The sequence below is a fragment of the Callospermophilus lateralis genome, chromosome 9 (assembly GCF_048772815.1).
Source record: "Callospermophilus lateralis isolate mCalLat2 chromosome 9, mCalLat2.hap1, whole genome shotgun sequence".
Taxonomy (NCBI): domain Eukaryota; kingdom Metazoa; phylum Chordata; class Mammalia; order Rodentia; family Sciuridae; genus Callospermophilus; species Callospermophilus lateralis.
In genome coordinates, this window is record NC_135313.1 from 10,936,675 (window position 1) to 10,957,249 (window position 20,575).

The 20,575-nt window shown below is 33.8% G+C and overlaps 1 protein-coding gene across 6 annotated transcripts in view; it reads right to left on the reverse strand.

Annotated features, from left to right (window-relative positions):
• Agfg1 (ArfGAP with FG repeats 1) overlaps window positions 1-20,575 on the reverse strand; it is a 55,170-nt gene that overhangs the window by 17,646 nt on the left and 16,949 nt on the right. For all 6 annotated transcript variants that reach the window (XM_076866064.1, XM_076866063.1, XM_076866062.1 and 3 more), the window contains exons 3-5: window positions 7,868-7,983; window positions 4,028-4,190; window positions 3,019-3,172 (exon numbers count right to left, since the gene is read on the reverse strand). In XM_076866064.1, coding sequence (XP_076722179.1) covers window positions 3,019-3,172; window positions 4,028-4,190; window positions 7,868-7,983 — 433 coding nt within the window. The remainder of the gene's footprint in view (window positions 1-3,018; window positions 3,173-4,027; window positions 4,191-7,867; window positions 7,984-20,575) is intronic.

A 20,575-nucleotide genomic window follows, 5' to 3' on the forward strand; every position in this document is an offset into this window, starting at 1 on the left:
TATTATATTCATAATAAATATTTGTATTTTAATTAACCCTAAGCAGTTGGATTTCAGATCAATATCATTTTCTTCTTTTATGTATGCCTGAGTTTGTAGAGCTTTTACGTGTATTCTACTGTAAACAAACCAAAAAAGTTACTAAAAAAAAACTTCTTCCACCAACAAAGCAATTTACTACACATATTTCTTCCTATTCTAGGAAGAAAATCAGAAAAGCTTAATAGCATTTTGTTTTGTATTTATCTGCATGGGTATAAAAGTAGGGGGAAAAAATGTACCTAACCTTATACCAGATACCTGTACCATCTCTTCTTCCGTTCTGAAATACACTTAAGTTTCTCAACTTAGTGAGACCCTGTCTCAAAACAAAAATGTTTTAAAAGGCTGAGGATATGTCAGTGGATAAGCACCCCAGGGTGCTTTGAACTCCTGGGTTCAATCCCTGGTACCAAAAAAAAAAAAAAAAAATGAGGACGTTTCACACAGAACAAGCAAAACCAGGCTTCTTGATCCTCTTCATCTAATACTCCTCTGCCCATGTTTCCATGTAGTGATAGATTAGAATAATCCTTTTTTAAAAAAGATACCACAGTTCCACACAGCATTACATGACTCATTTGTGTCATCTGAGGGATCCATAACATATGACAAAACTACAGTTCAGATTTTGTGATATAATGTTTATAACCAAGCAAAATACTCTGCACATGAATTATGTTTCTAACTTCCTATTTCTGTAGAAGATGACTCTTTGAACACAATAAGGACCCCACATATTCATATACACTACCTCAGCCAGAATGTTCTTTTGAAGGTATAGATTTCTAGCTTTTAAGCCACTTCAATTATCTACAACAAAACAAGTTTCCTAACAAACGATGCTAACCAGATGGGCACATCTGAATAATTATCACTTGTCATTAAATACTATCAAACTCTTCAGGGTAAATTCTTCATTTTTTTTTTTTTTTTTTTTAATGAGAACTTCAGAGTGAGAACTCATCCATCAATGACTTATTTGTGAACTACACATGAAAAAATAAAACTACACAGTGCTTTCAATGGTTCTGGAAAAAGATTCATCAGTGGAATCATGACATTGATTCACATCTAAAAATTATTCCAAGGCAAAATGTCAACATGGTATCAAATATACTGAAGGGAAAACTGAGTAATTTTGTAGAACCTTCTTTAAAAAGGCATTTTCCTGGTATCAAATATAAGTAGAATGACAGCGGGGTGGGGGGTGGGGGATTTGAGTAGGCATTTGTAGATAAGTAAGAACTCCAGGCTGAAAAAGGACTACTTCTTTAAGCAACACATCCTAGCTACTTGGTTACTGAACCATTTCCTCATATTCATCTATCATTTCCACCATATATGAGAAAGAAATAATAATTAAAAATCTATCACCATCTATGGATCTTGTAAAAATACGTTTCTTTCTTTTTTAATTTCATATTCTACAACTATTTCTATTTTTTTCAAAGAACATTTTAAGGGAGTTATTAAAGTATGAGTACAGTTATGGTACAAATTAGTCTGTAGAGATAACAAACAAATAAAAAAAGTGTAACAATAATCCCTGATCTGTAAATGCTCAAAATGCATAAAAAAGCAAACATGAAATAAACTGAAATATTTTTGCTATGCTCATAAAATTATGAAATATATATTTTAGAAAAATAAAGTCTTAAATTGTTCTTATCTATAGTTACAGAAATCAGATTTTGGCAGTAACTTACCCACACATTTGAAAATAATATAAAGCAAAGTTTTGAATTAGCAAATAAAACCATTAAATGGCTAAATTAATTCCTAAATTAGTATTTAGTACATTTGAATTGATGATTCTTTAATCATTCATAAATGGAGATGGGTATATCTTCTATGATACACTTCAATGCTTACTAGCATCCAAAATAGATTCCATGTATATTTTCAATAGAAATGTAATGTTTCTAATATAAATCCAATACAATAAATAATGAATAGATAAAATTTAGGTTTATCATTATTTGGCATAATTGACCCAAGTATTAATGAGCAGTTACTAGTATAAAAAAAGAGACTGCAAAATTATGTGCCTCTTAAATCCCAAATAGTCAGTCCCCTAGTTATTCCTCCCACAAAGAATCTGGAACTCCCTAGCACCCAACACACACACACCTGTAACTGACCAATCTCTAGATCCAACTACAACCTTCAAGAAATATATAGAAAAAAGGAGCTGGTTTAACAGCTCCACAATGGTACAATCAACAAATTTAGACCACAGCAAACTCTACAGGACAAATAAGCTCCTATCTTTTAACAATTTATATAAGAGGAAAAAATGATGGAAAAAGAATCTATAGATTAAAATACCTAAGAGACTTACTTCACAACTACAATGTCTACACCTTATTTGAAACCTTATTCAAATGAATTTTAGGTACATATTTATATGATCACATGTGTGTATATATGCGTGTGTGTATATATACATGAATAAATAAATAAATATATATATATATACACTCATACACAAAAAATTAGAACTGAAATAAAAATTTGAATGAATTATTACTATTATTATTTAAACAATTTATAACCCTATTGAGGTTTAACAAATAAAAGTCCTGTTTAACAGACATAAAATACTTAATCTCTTTTGTGTTTAAAAGTACCACTGTTACATAGTTATATATATTTAAGGGTAATCAAATACCCTCAACTGAACTGATGTTTAATGAAGAATGAATGCTGAGGCACACATAGTAGTGCACACCTGTAATATGAGCAGCTTAGGAGGCTGAGGCAGGAGGATGGAAAGTTCAAAGCCAGCCTCAGCAAAAGAGAGATGCTAAGCAACTCAGTGAGACCCTGTCTCTAAATGAAATATAAAATAGGGCTGGGGAAGTAGCTCAGTGATTGAGTGCCCCTGAGTTCAATTCTTGGTACCAAAAAAATAGAATGAATGTTTCTTGGTGTTCTATACATATACCATCCAAAAGCTATTGAAAAAAGACATACCTGCATGACTGTTGAAATGTGCAAAGTTAGCAAAATTGGCTGTGGCTGTTGACTGAGGAGCTGGAGCAGCAAAAATGTCTGAACCAAGATCACTCAAAAGATCAAACTGCTTCTTTTCTTGCTGTTGTCCTTGAGAGCGACCAACGACTGGGGACTAAAAATCACACGTCAACTATAAAGATTTTTCAGTAAGAGCTGCTGAATTTTTATACAAAACTATCTCTAATTCACGAAGTATTTATATGCATGAAGAGTTAAAGTATACTGACTTAATTCCTTTGTTCATATTTTTCACCCAGACCTTTTGTGAAAACAAAGCAATTTATCCAAAAGCCCTAGAATGCACTATAAAAATTGTAGAACATAATCTACAGTACTATATTTCAGAACCGCTGCATAGGATTAAAGTTGCAATGCCACGCAGAACAAGATCTGTCACAACTCCATCTAGTATAACAAAGTACTAACCTCAGAAATCAATTTATGAAGACTGTACTCTTCACATTTTTAGAATAAGTTATAAGGGAAAGCCATCCGAGTTTCAATGATAAACATGCCACACAATCAGACATTTGGGAAAATCTTATTATATCCCGTTAAAGTACATCACAGAAGCTATCCTGCTCTGTCACTACAGATTCATGTTTCACTAACTGTTTATCAAGACAGATAGCTTTAACAACTTTCCTGTACACCTTCATAAAGCTGCAGAGAAGTTAAAGCAATCAAAAACAGAACAAAACCACATTCCTATCACTTACCCAATAATCAATTAATATATTACAAACCATGAGGATATAGGTTATATTGATGTCTTAGATTCTCAAATTAAAAAAAAAAAAATTCTCAAATTCTTGGGCTGGAGATATGGCTCAGTGGTAAAAGTGGTTGTCCAACACCACAAAACAACAAGACAGACACACACACACACACATACCCCCCTCAAATTCTTGATATTCAATTCTCCTTAAGTGGAAGTCCTTACAAAGACTTCTAAAAGACTACTCACCTGAGTAGGTGTGCCCTTATTTAAGTGCAGTGCTGGTGCAGAATCTCCTAAAAGAGATTTCAGTGGTTTGACCTCAGGTGTGCTGCTTGTGCTACTGGCAGAGGAACCTGAAATAGATGCATGAACTGATGCCACCACTTTGGCTTGTTCTGGTGGGACATACCTAAAACGTGAAAATTAGAATAGGCAGTTAATTTTTAAAGCATAGGAATCCTAGACTAAAAGATAAGCTCAATTCTAATTTTGTACAAAACTGTTTCCACATTAATCTTATCTGAAAAATCTTACTTAAAATTGATAGCTTAAGACTACACTTAATTGGAACACCAGAGAATGTAATAGATGAACCAAAAAACTTTTTTCAATTATTTACTAATGGTTTTTATAATAAATTATAAATTTATTATTTTTATAAATACAATATACCAACTGTTTTTTAAAACAGAAGGTGAATAGTTAATACTGTAATTTTCTGTTATCTTATGTTATACATGTATCAGTAGCTTATTATTTTTATTGCAATATAATTTGATTATTTAGCTCTTTTTAATTTATTTATATTGGTGCATAATTATTCATAATAGTGAAATTCATTAAATCATATTTGTACAGGCATATAATTTCATGAATTTCATTCCCCTGTACCTTCCCTTTCCATCTTTTCCTCCCTCTCCCTGATCCACTTGCTCTACTTTACCGACCTTTTATTAGTACTGTAATTAATGCATTGTCAGTGTGTGTGTATATATACACACATACACCCATACACACACATATATATACATACATACACACATATACACACATACATACAAACATATGTGAGAATTCATTGTAGTATATTTTTACACAGACATAGAATGTACTTTAATTTTTAAAAACAAAAATATATTAAGATCATAAACATTTGGAGATGTAAAAGAAGGTAAAGAAACATTTATTATATTAATTAATAGTTTAAAATATAAGGAATTATTATAAATCTATAATAAGATCACTTAAATTCATTTTGAAACGGACCAAACCAATTCACAAAAGGAGACACAGATATGAAAACTTACAAAGGAAGAAAAATGTACAATTAAGCTATCTCCCATCCACATGTGAACTTCATGCTGTCTACTGAAACACATTCACACATATGCTCTGTGCCCCAGAAGTACCCATTCCAGAAACTTATCCTTAGCAATCAACTTGGTAAGTGCATATTGGTACATGAACATGCATGTTACCACAGCAATTTAAATAATTTTTTAAAAATTGGAGACAAACTGTACATCCATCACGAAAAAAAAAAAAAGACTTAAAGGGATTATGCTAAAATTTGTAATAATATTATGGAGCTACTCTGCTTGACATGGAAAGATGCCCATAAGATGTCATAAGTGTTTCAGGTTTGACCCCATCATGGCAGGATTCATGGGAGGAGGGCAATGAAGGGAGGGAAAAAGCAGTAAGGATAAAATGCCCCAAAGTTGGCAATGCTAATCTCTAGACGTAGCATTATTGAAAGCTTCTGTTCTCTGTAATTATAGGTCTACCCTACTCTCCATCCCATCCCCCATAATAAACAGTTGGACAAGTAAGAAAATAGCATTGTGTGAGCATCTATTCCAGTGACAAGATCCCAGCTTCACCACTTAATGGCTGTGAAAACTTGGGGCAAACTTCAACCCTGTTCTTTCATTTTCATCTATAAAATGGAGATTGCTGAGTTGCTGTGGGGAAAATGGAGTTGCTGTGGGGTTTAAATGAGTTACCATTTGTAGAACACACAGAATAGTTCTTAGTACATTAACTATAGGGAGTGCTAGTTATTACCGAACATATAATAATCACGAGCAACTGCTTTTTTAAATAAATGGTAGAAATGACAAGAGATGTAAGAATGAATACAAAGAAGCCATGCTTTCCTGCAATTGGGCATTCCACTGACGACATAAATTCTTGAGTTCAGCCAAACCAGATAAGAGTTTATAGCACAAAAAAACACTTAAAGCAAAGGGACTAATCTTGCAGAAGATTGAGGAGTGATTCTCAAAAAATCATGAATAACAACAGCATCACTGTTCTAAGTGCAGCTTTCTATATTCAGGAGTCTTAGGGAAACTATATTTGGATAGTGCTCACACCACGTTTACCAAAAGAAAAAAAAAAAAAAAAAGCTTGCCGCTACATTAGTAATTATCACTGCAAAATTGTCATAGATCATATGCCAATTTTTTTTTTACAGAACAGTAGGGTGAGACCACCATTATGTGAAACTTTTAAAAAAAATTGTGCAGATATTACTTAAAAATCATTTATCACTAAAGCTGTCACTGGTGCAAGATTAGCAGGCACAGAATACTGTGGATATACATTAATACAGTCGCCACAATTTTGCACTGAAATACAGTACATTTTAGGAGTGTGCAATCAAGAGCAGAGTTAAAAAGATATACATAGGTTCTGGCCCTTGAAAATAATGGTCACCCCTTTCCACCTACCATTTACAGTTTGTATTTATATTACTCTTGCTATTACTATTCTGTTAGAATACAAGCTTTATAATTACTTCAGGCTTTTAGTTATTTAGCTTATGGTCTGAAGGAATAACTTATTATTGTTATAAATACAGGACTGTCAATCTATGGTTTTAATTCTATCAATATTATTCACATTTTCTCTTACAATTCACATTCATTTTTATCTTCATGACTAATGCTACTCTATCTAAAATCCTAACCAAACTTAGTTTCTTAGTTGTTGAAAGTAATACTGATAAGAAAACTGAAAATTACACCAGGACTATGCAAGGAGAACACTCTTCTATAAAGTATATAAGAAGTTAAGAATTAAATGGTAAAAGGACAATATCACTTTCTTTAAAAGAATTATTCATCTCACTATATTTTTATTATCACCTTTTAATATTTTTTCTTTTCTGAACTAAAATTATAGTGGTATATTTCTATCTATATTCATAACCAATGTACCTAGCACCAGTGAATATAGTCCTGGTTAATTTTGCCTTGCAAAAAGTAGTCTATTTTACTGATCAGTAAGAATATAAACCTGGGGCTGGGGCTGTAGCTCAGTGGCCTAGTGTGAGTGAGGAACTGGGTTCAATCCTCAGCATCACATAAAAATAAACAAATAAAATAAAGGCATGCTGTCCATGTACAACTACAAAAATTTTTTAAAAATAAATATATAAATCTGATTGAGCATACAAATCAGAGCTAACGTGCTTACTGACTGAGAGTAAAGATCACTCCCCTATAAACCACATCAAGTGTTCTCTCAGGACCAAAACAGGTTATAAATATATCATCTGTTGGGAAAAAGTGGCAGTTTACTTCCTCATTATCTATTCCCTCTATTCTTGACTCCTCTATCTTCTTAACCTCCAAAGAAGTAAACATGCTATTCAAAACTGCTCATAGTTAATGAGTACTATACCTATATTGTGACATAAAGCTAAAAATGAGGAGCCCTAAGTGGTTGAACACTAGCTCTGTGGATATAGTCCTTGCTGTGCTGTAAGGGACACATTAGCTTTACGTATAACCTATTAAAATAATGGATTTAGTTAAGGAAGTATAAATGCTCCCTTCTTAATCAGGTAGCAAATTGACTGAGTCCTGGTAATTATAATTAAAAGGCTGCTAATAGGTATAGCGAAGTAAGATAAAGGAGTAAACATTTTTGAAAAACAAATCCAATAATAAACCAAAGGATAATGAGAACCTACTTACCAACTTAGCTACTTTATTTTCTTCATCATATTAGACTAACCTTAACCATAATTAATAAAATTTTGTGAGGCTTTAGTGGAAATACAAACAGTTCACTCACCATCTTTTCTTTTCATATTTTTCTTGTAAAAACTCTTTCACTTTTTGTGGATCCCTGAAGTCTGGAATCGCTGAAGATCTATCATCAAATAATCCTAGCCAGATCTGTTTACAGACCTTTGGAAACAATTAAAAAAGAAGTGTTAAATTCAATATCTTCACTTACTGACAAAGAAATTATATTCCTTTCAGAAAGCCAACATACTTAATAATTTCAATAGTAATACATTCAATAAGGATATTTTTTATAACCACAAAGGACTGAATTTTAGTAATGTTGCGATACACAGTAAAATTTTAGCAGAATCATGAAAGATGGCACTTTATAAAAAAATGAATAGTAAACCAAGATTTGAGAGGATTAAGGGTTTGGTATTGTATTTGGTCTTGGCATGATCATAAACTATTAGCACAATCATGTAATCTATAAAATCTGTTTCCTCACCCATAAAACAAATTCAATCAATAGCAATTCTACAGGCCCTTTAACAAGTTTAAAAATCAACCAAAAAGAAAAATTCCGGATCATAAATAATTTGCTATTAAAGTATAACAACATTAAACACAAATACAACTCTAGCTTTATATTTTATAATTGCCTCCTATGCTTTTTTTTATTTTTTGGTCTAATGGCTAAAAAAAAAAAAAAGGTCAATCTGAGATATTCAACTTTTTTGAAGAAGTAGAAGAAACGAAATGATGCAGAATGGAAATAGGACACAAAGAACACAAAAAAGAACTACAAAGAAAAAAATTAAAGTAAAAACAAAATTAAAAACTGCTTACTCTCCGGGCATAGTGGCATATGCCTATAATCCCGCAACTCGGGAAGCCGAAGCAGGAGGATCACAAGTTCAAAGCCAGCCTCAGCAACTAAGCAAGGCCCTAAGCAACTTAGTTACAGCCTGTCTCAAAATAATAAATAAAAAGGGCTAGCGGATGCGGTTCTGCCGTTAAGTACCCCTGGGTTCAATCCCCCATACAAAATAATACTGTTTACTCTTCAGTCTTGAAAGAAAAAAAAAAAAAATCAAAAAGGCAAGCTACAACTGATAAAAAGTATTTGCAAAATCTGTAAGAACTTGAATCCTGAACATATAAGAACCCCTACCACTCAACTGTAAAATACAGACCACCCAATATAGAGGGGTCAAAATATTTGAACAGTTACTTTATCAAAGATTTACACATTTCAAATAAGTAGCCTAACATCACAAGTTAAGTGCAAAATGCAAACTGAAATGACACTGAGACTCCATGATAAAGACATCCACAGACTATACCACTAGAAAAGCTAAAAATAAAGAGTGACTATACCATGTGTTGGTAAGAGTGTGGAGTAAATAGAACTCTCCAAAATGTAAAATGTTAACACTTGGGGAGTTTCTTAAAAGTTAAACATATATGTAGCATATATGACCTGATCATTCTACTTCTAATTACCCAAGAAAAATGAAAGCACATGTCCACTCAGATTTGTATACAAATATTCACTACAGTTTTATTATTAACAACTCCAAAATGGAAATAACTCAACCAAATGTTCATTAAACAGATGAATGCATTAACACATTTTGGGATTGTCAAAGTAGAATATTAGTAAGCCATTAAAAGAAACAATTATTCAACAAGAAACATGAATAAACCTTAAGATAACTGTGCTGAGAAGTCAAAAATTTCTCCAAAAATGTACATACTGTATTATTCTACTCATTTAAAATTTTAAGAAATATAAACTTCTCCATAGGCAAGAAAAACAGATGAGTAAAATCATTACAAAGGGGTGGGCACAGAGCCTTCTTGATGGGTGGTGGGTTCAGTGTATACAAGACAAAATTCATCAAATTGTATACTCATTATTTATCAGTAAATCTATATATAAAATAAAAGTCTACAAATGTTCCCAAAATTGTATTAATTTAAAGAATAATCAATTTGACATTGCAAAAGGAAAACTTGACAAATACTTGGGAAATCAGAGAAGGAAAAGCATGTTTTTCAGTTTTATCTGCTCACTTGACTGAGTAAGAAAGAAAAAAGAGAAAGGATGGGAGAAGGACTCAAACATCCTTCCCATCACATCCCAAGCATATCTCAAAAATAACCATTTCTTGTGGTTCCCTTCTATGCCAGGCACAGAACAGACATTATAAAGTCATCAAGGCAGTTAACACATGTAAAGGCCTAGGCTAAAGCACAATTCCATTATAAAAACATTTCAGTGACAAAGCCTGAGAAGTTCAGATACCCAGGAATGGTAACAGAACTTACTACCAAAAATGCTATATTAAATTAAAGAGACCCAGGGCTGGGGATGTGGCTCAAGAGGTAGCGCTCTCGCCTGGCATGCATGCGGCCCGGGTTCGATCCTCAGCACCACATACAAACAAAGATGTTGTGTCCGCCGAAAACTAAAAAATAAACATTAAAAAAAAATTCTCTCTCTCTTTAAAAAAATAAAAATAAATAAATTAAAGAGACCCCCTTATCTAGTAATTTCTCAGCCAGTTAGGACAAAAAGAACTATACACAGTACTCTCCTTAGGCAGAAACCTAACAAATGATTCTCCCAAAATGTAATATTTTGGGATTCTGCAACTGTACATTTACAATCATAAAGGGAGGACTATAAGTTTGTCAGAAATAATAAATTCAGTGAAACACTCAGGTCCACATGCTTGTCTCATGTGTGACTAACCATTTTAGTGAATGACATCAGTACTGAGTAGTTACAACAAAGACCTTACAGATAGCAGAGCATAAAATCTGATGTTTCACAGAAAAAATTTGCTAATTCTTGACACAATTGCAACTATGGACTTATTACAATACTAACCCAGCATACAGGAATAATAATGAGGGATAGGGAAAGAAATGTGGAATGAATCTAACTGAATCACGTTATATATTTACTATTTAAAATATTAAAAATAGTATTTACTAGTTTTTAAAGGATCATCACTTAAAAAGCAGCCCCTCCCACACTCCCACCAGCAGCACTACACAGAACTGCTAAAATTCAAGTTTAGAAATCCACAAAGCTGGGGTTGGGGTTGTGGCTCACCTAGTATGTGCAAGGCGCTGGGTTCGATCCTCAGCATCACAAAAAATAAATAAATAAAATAAAGGTATTGTGTCCAACTACCACTTAAAACAACTAAAAAAAAAAAAGAAAAAAATCCACAAAGCTCAAAACACGAGAGTCTGCCATAATTTCAACAACTGGAAAGTGAGGAATAAATCTCCAGAAGGGAGATAAGAAAACAGGCATCACCAAACCTATATATCAACTGTGCCCAAATCTCTAGTTCAACATATGGATTCTACCACTTCCCCAAGGATAATATGCCATATGTTCAATTAAGGACTAAAAAATTGAGCAGAAATTTCAGCTGGCACCTAACAGGAAGAAATCAAGTTTGCCAAAAAGCAAAACCAATACCAGTTGGAGAAACAATATAAAATGAGAATATTCTCATGACTTTGAAAAGAGATTTCTTAAAACAGGGCGGAGAAAGCATTAACTAGAAAACTGAAAACTGATAAATTACATCTCATCAAAATAACAAACTTCTAGCCACAGGCTAGGAGAAAATTTTATTAGGGATATAACTGACAGAGAATGAACAAATTCTGATATATTCATAAGATATTACTCTAATAAAAAGAAAAATAGCTATATGCATCCACACATAATACTCTCAAAAGTATTACACAAAAATGCACATTCTTCACTATTTTATTTTTATGAATACAAATAAAAAACAAAATGGTATCTCTTGAGAAGGGAAGAATAGGAAGGGGTATCAGAGAATGATACCTGTGTTCTATATCATTCATTACCAAGGTTTTCGGGTTGCCAAACTGGAAATAATTAATAGAACTCATCCAGGAACTGGAGGTATAACTCACTGACAAAAGCACTTGACACTGCAAGAAACAAAACAAACAAAAGAAACTTTTCCAAGAGTACAAAGAAGATTTTTGAAATGAGCTGTATCAAATTCAAGAATACTCAAAAATACTCAACTAATATTGTACTCTAATTAATGACACAAATGCCAAAGATTTTAGTAGCGATGTAAAGTAGTACTTGAAACTTCCTTTGGACTGATGAACAGATAATAAAAACAGCCACTAAAAGAAATATATCACAATGTTTATTATACTTGAATAATTTTTCAACTTTACATGTGTTTGGGCTGAAGGGAAAACTGACAGATCTGGCCACTATGCTGTGGATTCCAGCAACCCCTGCCCAGGACCAGGATCCTGCTGTGGCTATACATTACAGAGATTCTACAGCACAGCAGGTAGCCTAACCAGACTTCCTGCACAAAGCTGCTGCTAGCACTACCATGCTCACCTGCAGTAAGACCTGTGGCACTATGCTGCTATGTCAGATGGTACAAAGTGGGACAACCAGAAGTCATCATCTCACACTAGAAGACAGCTGTTCACAGCCATGGAACCCTTGGAAAGATCATAGACTATGAGGAGATTATCTTTGGGGAAGTGGTAGAATCCATAGTTCTATAGAAGACTGACAAAAATACAAATATCCAAAAAGTTCCTGGGGATGCAACCTTTGAATACTTGTACCCAAAGTTAAATTTGCCACGCAGAAGAGCTTCAAGTTTAAGAAAGAGAACTAAGAAACTCAATGCCATCAATCTGAAATTCTATGTGCCTAGAGCCTGTTTCTAATTTCTTCTTACCAGTTCATGAAGCATCCAAAACCAGATGACATTCTGTCTTGCCAAGAGAGAGACAAGACTTCTTTATTCTGAAGAAAGAACCAAGCATCAGTTTTTAGGAACCTGATGCTAGAGCAATGGAAAGGACACAGGGGAACTACTATAATTCAGATATACCAGGCACACCTATGCCACCTGAGTTGCCTAACAAGGCATTGAAAGTTATTTGAGTCAATGTTTCAGGATCTTAACAGGCAGGACCTTCTAGTTTACATGGTAAGTATCTAGTCCCACAGTAGCCAACTGGTTGAAGACCCCCTACTCTCAACACAAACTCCTGCATGGCTCTATCCCTCAGATCATATAAAAAGTTGCACAGTCCTAGCTGATCTTTGCAGGTCTAATTGTGAATTAGCTAGCATCCAAGCTTTTTAAACAATACAGAGTTTTAAACCTATATTAAGCATTCATAATACGCAAGTGTTACTTGAATTCTGATTCAAACAAAATGTTAAGGGGAAAAAAAGAAATGTAGGAAATAAGAAGAAATTTGAACCGTACCCTAGAGTACTAAATTATTGTTGATTTTTATAGGCATGAAAATAGTATTATTCTTATATTTCTTTAAGCCCTTGTTTTGTTTTGTTGAGAAAGCATAGGTCCATGAATTTCCAGATGAACCTGTAGGTCTTGGATTTGTTTCAAAATAATAAAGAAATAGGCCAGGAATTCATAGACATATATTACATTACTTTCAATTTGCACAGATACAAGAATTTCTACATAATGAAAGGGAAGCTGAAAGATTATAAGAAGCTAGAATGGTCAAGGCAAATAGCTAAAAGGAAATAAATACTGTGACCTAAGATATCAATGTTAACAAAAAGTTTTAAGTAAACTCTGCATAGTTACATACTAACATTTAAGCTGCTTCTATAATACTTTTTGAGTTTTCAGTCAACATTCAAAAAGATCTACATTACAAAATTTATAAAAAGAAAATATTTCCCACATATTTGTTAATATCATACTTACTAAAATTCAGCAAAAATTACTCTCTACACTAAAATTCAGTTCAAAGCATATTTTTGTATGATCCTTTATTTTCTAAACTTACAAACCAATAGAAAAGTACCTACACATAAAATCACCATCATATATCTACACTAATTTTCAAATGTTTTCACAAATACTATATTTCAATTCAAACCTCATGAAATAAACAAAGCAGAACTTCTCATGGATTACAAAGGAAAATGAGGCTTAGGATTTTACCCATTAAGTTAACAGTACTAAAACTATATCACAGATTTTTTTCAGTCCTAAAGTTTAATTAGTTACCATGCCAGTTTTTTAAAATGATCATATTCATAGCAATCAGTATCATATCCATAGCAATTACTTAGGGTACAGGTTAAAAATGCAGACAAACACTCCTGTGCCTCATGGCCACATTTAGGATCAAAATCTCTTAAGGAGTAGAGTCCATGAATTTTTGCCAGAAAAAAAACACACAAACAAAATTCCACAATTCTAATGACTTATGTGGAATTTGAAATTTATTTTTTTAATTAGTTCATTATAATTATACATAATGTTGGGGCTCATTTTGACATAATCATATAAGCATGAAATACAGTTTGCTCCAATTCAGTCCCCTTACTTCCTCCCTCTCCCCCTTCTCCCAGTTCCCTTTCCTCTACAGATCTTTCTTCTATTTATAGTTTTCCTAATCAGTGCATCATAGATATACATAAAGGTGAAATTCACTGCAGCATATTCATATATGTACATACGAAAGTTTAGACAGATTCATTCCACCTTTTCTCTTTTCCAGTCCTGCCTCTGTCCCCATCAATTCCCTTCCAGGATTCCACTGATCTCTCTTCTATTTTCATGGAACTGTTCCCACTACTTTTTCTCCTATTTTGTTCTTGACCTTTGTGCTCTGGCTTATTTCACTTAGCATGATGATCTACACATCCATTCATTCCCAGCAAATACATTAATTTCATTCTTCTTTATGGCTGAGTAAAACTTCACTGTGTATATAAACCACATTTTCTTTATCCATTCATCTGTTGATGGTTACCCTAGACTGGCTCCACAGCTTAACAACCGAGAACTGCACTGCTATAAATACCAATCTGGCAGCACCCCTACAGTATGCTGATTTTAGATCTTTTGGATATATACCAAGGAGTGGGACAGCTGGGTTACATGTTTCCATTCCTACCTCTTGGAGGAATCTTCATACTGCTTTCTGAAGTAGTTGTACTAATTTGCAATTCCACAGTTTATGAGTTACATTTTTCCCACACATCTTCACCAACATTTAATATTGTTTGTATTCTTGATAACTGCTATTCATCTGGATATACATATATATAGATAAATAGACATATAGATACATTCATGTACATTCTCACTGCTTCAGGTGTAATAACAAAGTACATATCATCAGCCATGGAAATGTGTATACTTTGAGCAGAGAGATTAGTACAAAAGCAACAATGAGAGATGTTTTAAAAAATTGTGAAAATGTTTTGATGAAGGCTACCAAAACAAAATTTTAAACCACATTTAGGCATTTTAACCCCTGTGGATGAAATACTCCTGAAAGACATAAGAGTAAAAATTAAAGGAAATTCAATAGGGTTTAGCAAATAAATTCATATTAAAAAGAAAAAAATAACATCAGCAAAATGGCAAGAAAATTAGAAAAAAGCATGTATGATAAGCAAAGCAGAGATCATTGGGTTAAAACATGTCTTCTGGGAATGAATTAAGAAAAACATCAGACAGACCAGACACAGTGGCGCATGCCTGTAATCCCTGCAGCTTAGGAGGCTGAGGCAGGAGGATTGCAAGTTCAAAGCCAGCCTCCAGCAACTCAGCGAAGCCCTAAGCAATTTAGTGAGACCCTGTCTCTAAAATATAAAAAGGGCTAGGGATGTGGCTCAATAGTCAAGCATTCCTAGGTTCCATCTCTGGCATGGCGAGTCAGCCCTGGGTTGTGTATTTGTAAGCTATGAATATGAGTACATGAGTGGACTGGACTGACGCTGCCTCTCTCTTTGGGCTGGCAACAGATGCGTCCTTTTCGTTCCCTCTGCCTATGATCCTCACATAGCACCAAAGATGGGTGTGGCCTTCCAAGATGTCAATCAATCTGCTGACCCCAAGACATCAGAAAGCTAGACTCAACCCCTTGAAACCTGACCCCCCTCACTGGGGTGAAACTTTCAAGTGTCTTCCCCTCAATAAAAAGGGACTTTAGAATATCCTCCTCCTCTTTTGTCTGCCTTCTTTGTGGGAGCTGGAGCAGAGGAGCTGTCAATGAAGAATCCCAAGGAAAAGGTATTTTCTGTCTGGTGTGGTTATTTCATGCCAGCCCACTTCACCTGGAGTGACCCTGACTGATTCAGTCTCGTGTCATGGCATTCTGGTGCCTGCCCCCCACCCCCCCAAAAAAAACCCACATTAGTCAGATTATAGGAGGATTTACACTCCAAACTAGAAACTATAGAATTATATAGAACAAAGGTTTTCAATCAACTTACCTGAAGACCAAATTGGGCCACTGATTTGTTTATACTACCCTGATCTAAGAATGGTTTTTAAATTAAAAGACACACACACACACACACACACACACACACACACACATCTCCCCCAAAAACGATATGCAACAGAGACTGCAGGTGGCTCACAAAGCAAACAACATTTACTATTTGGCCCTTTAGACCAATATTTTTCTGAAATAAAAGTCAATTTTTATTCCTCTATTTAAGGTCAATGTAAAATCAAAGCTAAAATACTCTAAATGTTTAATTGTGTAACACAAATATAAATGTAAATGACGGTAATAAATTCTATGAAAACGGAAAAAAGAGTCTTCTAATGAAATCACCTGGAGAAACAAAAATATTCATAATCCTGTTTATTTCTATCTTACATTCATATTCAATATCTGTGTATTTATATTACGTGACAGAAAACATATTAAGAATTTTCACAAGATGGTTGAGTTTGAAGCATCGCAGCCTTTTCTACATACATATGCATATTGTTTTTAGTTTATAGATGTAGATTGCTCAGTGCCATCTTGTCCAAAGTTCACAACCTGCAGCCTATGAGTCTCATCCTTTGGCCCAAGATCACTGAATTTCTAGAAATATTTGACAAGCCAGGTATACGAGAACATGACTGTAACATTCAGTACTTGGAAGGCTGAGGATAAGGCAGGAAGATTGCAAATTTGAGGACAGTCTGGGCAATCTGGCAAAAGTCTGGGGATGTAGCTCAGTGGTAAGCTATGCTTACCTAGTTCAATTCCCAGGTACCATTAAAAAAAAGAGAGAAGAGCTGTGGCTCAGTGGTACAGTGCTCGCCTAGCCCACATGAGGCACTGGGTCCAATCCTCAGCACCATACAAAAATAAAATAAAGGTATTATGTTCACCTACAACTAAAAATATATACGAGAGAAAGAGAAACAAAAGAAATATTTCACAAATCCTCTCCGAAACTTCACCAATTTCCTTCAGAGCTGCAATATGGGTGAGGTTCTTATTAGACTTACAAGATAAACTAATACTAAATGATCATTCCAGGCACTGATTTACAATTCATCCAAATGTTCTCTGTCTTCACTCTCATGTCTCATAGGCTTTTTCTCATATTGGTCTTACTTACCCTTGTAAGAGTTTAATAGTCTGTATTGAGAATGAACACCATTTCAGGGTAATTTAGGAAATATTCACTCATATCCTGTTCCAACTTATAATAGACTCAGCATAACATAAAATGGCATATATGAATATTCCTGCACCACCAGAACACAATAATTTGGAATTTTAAATTTTTCAGTATTTATAACTTGTGACAATGCTTGTTTCTGATTATAAAATAAACCCAGTCTTTCCCAAAGATACAATGTAACTTCCCCAAAGCTTGAAGAACTGTATCATAAAATAAAATCTACTTAACCTTTTCTCTTCATAAGTTAATTTTATCTCAGGTATTTTGCTATAAATCCACTAAGTACATGTACTTTTTAAAAATTCTCTTCTCAGACTGCAAGTTTTATTGTATGTTTTCGCTCATAATTGTATTCATACTATTCAAGAACAGTTCCTAGCATACAGGAGATGATTAATAAATTTCTGCTTCAAGAATAAAGAACAAATTGATCATGACTGATAAAAATAGGAAAAGTAAACAATATGAACCAAAATAAACCTTTTTTCTTTATAAGCTAATTAATTTACTACTAGAAAAGGAAACCTATAGATGTTTCCAAATAAAATTATTTCCACCTTTTATTTTCTATTATATTATCTATATAGCACTATTCACTGGTCCTCCTGCCATTAACTTTGATCTTCAGAAGTTAAACCAAGAGTGAAATTCGTTTAACTAGAAAATATCCACAATATCACAAAAAAAGCACATACAGAGTAACTATGATACAAAAGAAAGCATTAACAGTCCAAGTGTTAAAGGCTTAGTCCCCAGCATGATGTTTCAAGAAACCTATAAAATGTAGGGCCTAATAGAGTTCATTAAAGTCATTGGGGGAATGCCTTTGAAGGGAATTATAGGCTCTGATCAGACTCAGCCCTCTTCTTACTTTCTTTTGCTAGCTGGCAAGAACAGTTGGTAAACAGTTTGGCACCACCATACACTCTCACTATGATGTGCTGCCTCAACACAAGCCCAAAGCAATGAAGTCAATCAGTCACAGGCTGGAACCTTCAAAACTATGAACCAAAATAAACCTTTTTTCTTTATAAGCTAGTTATCTCAAGTATTTTGTCATGGTGACCAAAAGCTGACTGCTACACATAAGATAAATATGCAGAAATGTTTTCTGAAATAATTGCTTTTGGAAGAAAAAATGAAAACCTTACTCAGAAAATAAATATGAAGTGCTTTGCTGCAATATATTCAACACGGTGATAAAGTCTGAAAATGCTAAAGTATTACTCAAGTAATCTGTAAAACCACAGATGTAGAAACTAATGACATACTTTGACTCAAACACCTTTAATACTGTCATCAACTTTGCAAATTCCCAAACAATAAACTATTATTTATTTATTTATTTATTTTAATCATAGATGGACACAATACCTTCATTTATTTGTTTCTATTTTTATGTGGTGCCAGGGATAATAGAAGTTCGGAAGTGAAACCTCCCCTAGCTACACACACATGATAAGCCATTACTCTGATGGTCTCAAATAATAGTTTCCATGTATCCACGCCCTTTGCCTTGCATTTTGATAATTCCCTCTCACTCTGATTTTGAGCTTGAAGCATGACTTTCTTGGCAATATGATGTTCACAACTGTAATGTATGTAAGACATAATTAAGTTTTATATGCAGATAATTGTACACAGATGTTTCCCATATATAAATGTCTAGAGAAACATTCAAAGCATAAAAAGTCTTCCATAAGTCAGATATAATGGCTCATCTCTATAATCCCAGCAACTCGGGAGGCTGAGAAAAGATTGCAAATTTGAGGCCAGTCTAACTTAGCAAGGCCTTAAGTAACTTACAAAGACCCTGTCTCAAAATTAAAAATTTTAAAAGAGCTAGGGATGTCACTCAGTAGTAAAGAACCTTGGGGTTCAATTCCCAGCACCATAAATAAATAAATAAACAAACAAATAAATATTTGTATGTATGCCAGTTATCCATCATCCTCGGTGCTTTCCTACTTAAGCCAGTGACATGTTCCAAGGGTGACAACAATCAAACATGTACTCCAACAGATTAAAACTCCCCTATGTGGGCAGAAAACTCAAGATTGCTGTCAAAGACAATATACTTTCTGATTTTTAAATTCAGAAAAACTCATCCTTAGACATGAATCCATTCCTAAACAAGATGTATGCTAGTGTCATTTTAATCCTAAATATATGAATATGGTTCTTTCCAAATTATTGAAGGTAACAGTAGATGTTTTGAAATGTGAAATATCCAGGTTTTATAAGTAGTACAAGAATTTAAAACCCCATATTAGCCCATTCATAATTTGTGGGCCTTACTTGGAGCCTGATTCAAACAAAGTGTTAAGGGGAAAAACGAAATTTATGAAATAAATTATATTCTCTATGCATGTGACAATTAAGATTTAAGTGCTTAAGATACACTGATAATAAAACACTTGCACATAAAGTCCATGAGTCTGGGTTATGAAGTTGTACCAACCATCCTGCACTTCATAATATTCATCCTCACCTTCTACACAACTCTTAAGTGTTTAAAAACACAGATATTGCCCTTTTTCTTTGTGTATTATGCTTACTCCAATTCTATATTTCTCCCTGTGAACTTAAATCCTAACCACAATTAAAAACCAGCAAATGTTTTGCCTCTTCTATCTTTCCAATCCTTTTCTTCACACCAATAGATTCAGTCTCTTTTCCATATTACTTCTGAAACTTATCATTATTTATCTAATATCATATTGCAATTATTTGTTACATTTCTGTCTGTCTCACCAACTGTGAACCTTTTGTTTGCTAAGCCTGAGTGATCCAACTATAACTGCATCCACAGTGCCTGGGACAGTAACTATCATAGTGCTTTAAGTGGTCTGTTAACTTGCATACCTCTGTGTATGATTTTACATTCACTCATGAATCTATTCTTATTCTTTCCCTTTTAGGGGAGGGGGGCGTTGATCGAGTTTGAAACCCATCTTTTTATATATACTAAATGTTGATATTAAACAATGTTACTTCAGATATGACAGGGTGTACCTTGAGAAATTATACTAAGTGAAACAAGTCAGTGACAGGACAAATATTATATAATTCCATTTACATAAGGTTTCTAAAATAGTCCAACTGCCAACCACCATGGCACATGCCTGCAATCCCAGCTATTCTAGAGGCTAAGGCAAGAGGAGCTCAAGTTTGAGGACAGTCTGAATATACTAGCAAGATCCTATCTCAAAATAGAAAAAACTAAAAAGGGGTAGGGATGTAGCTCAG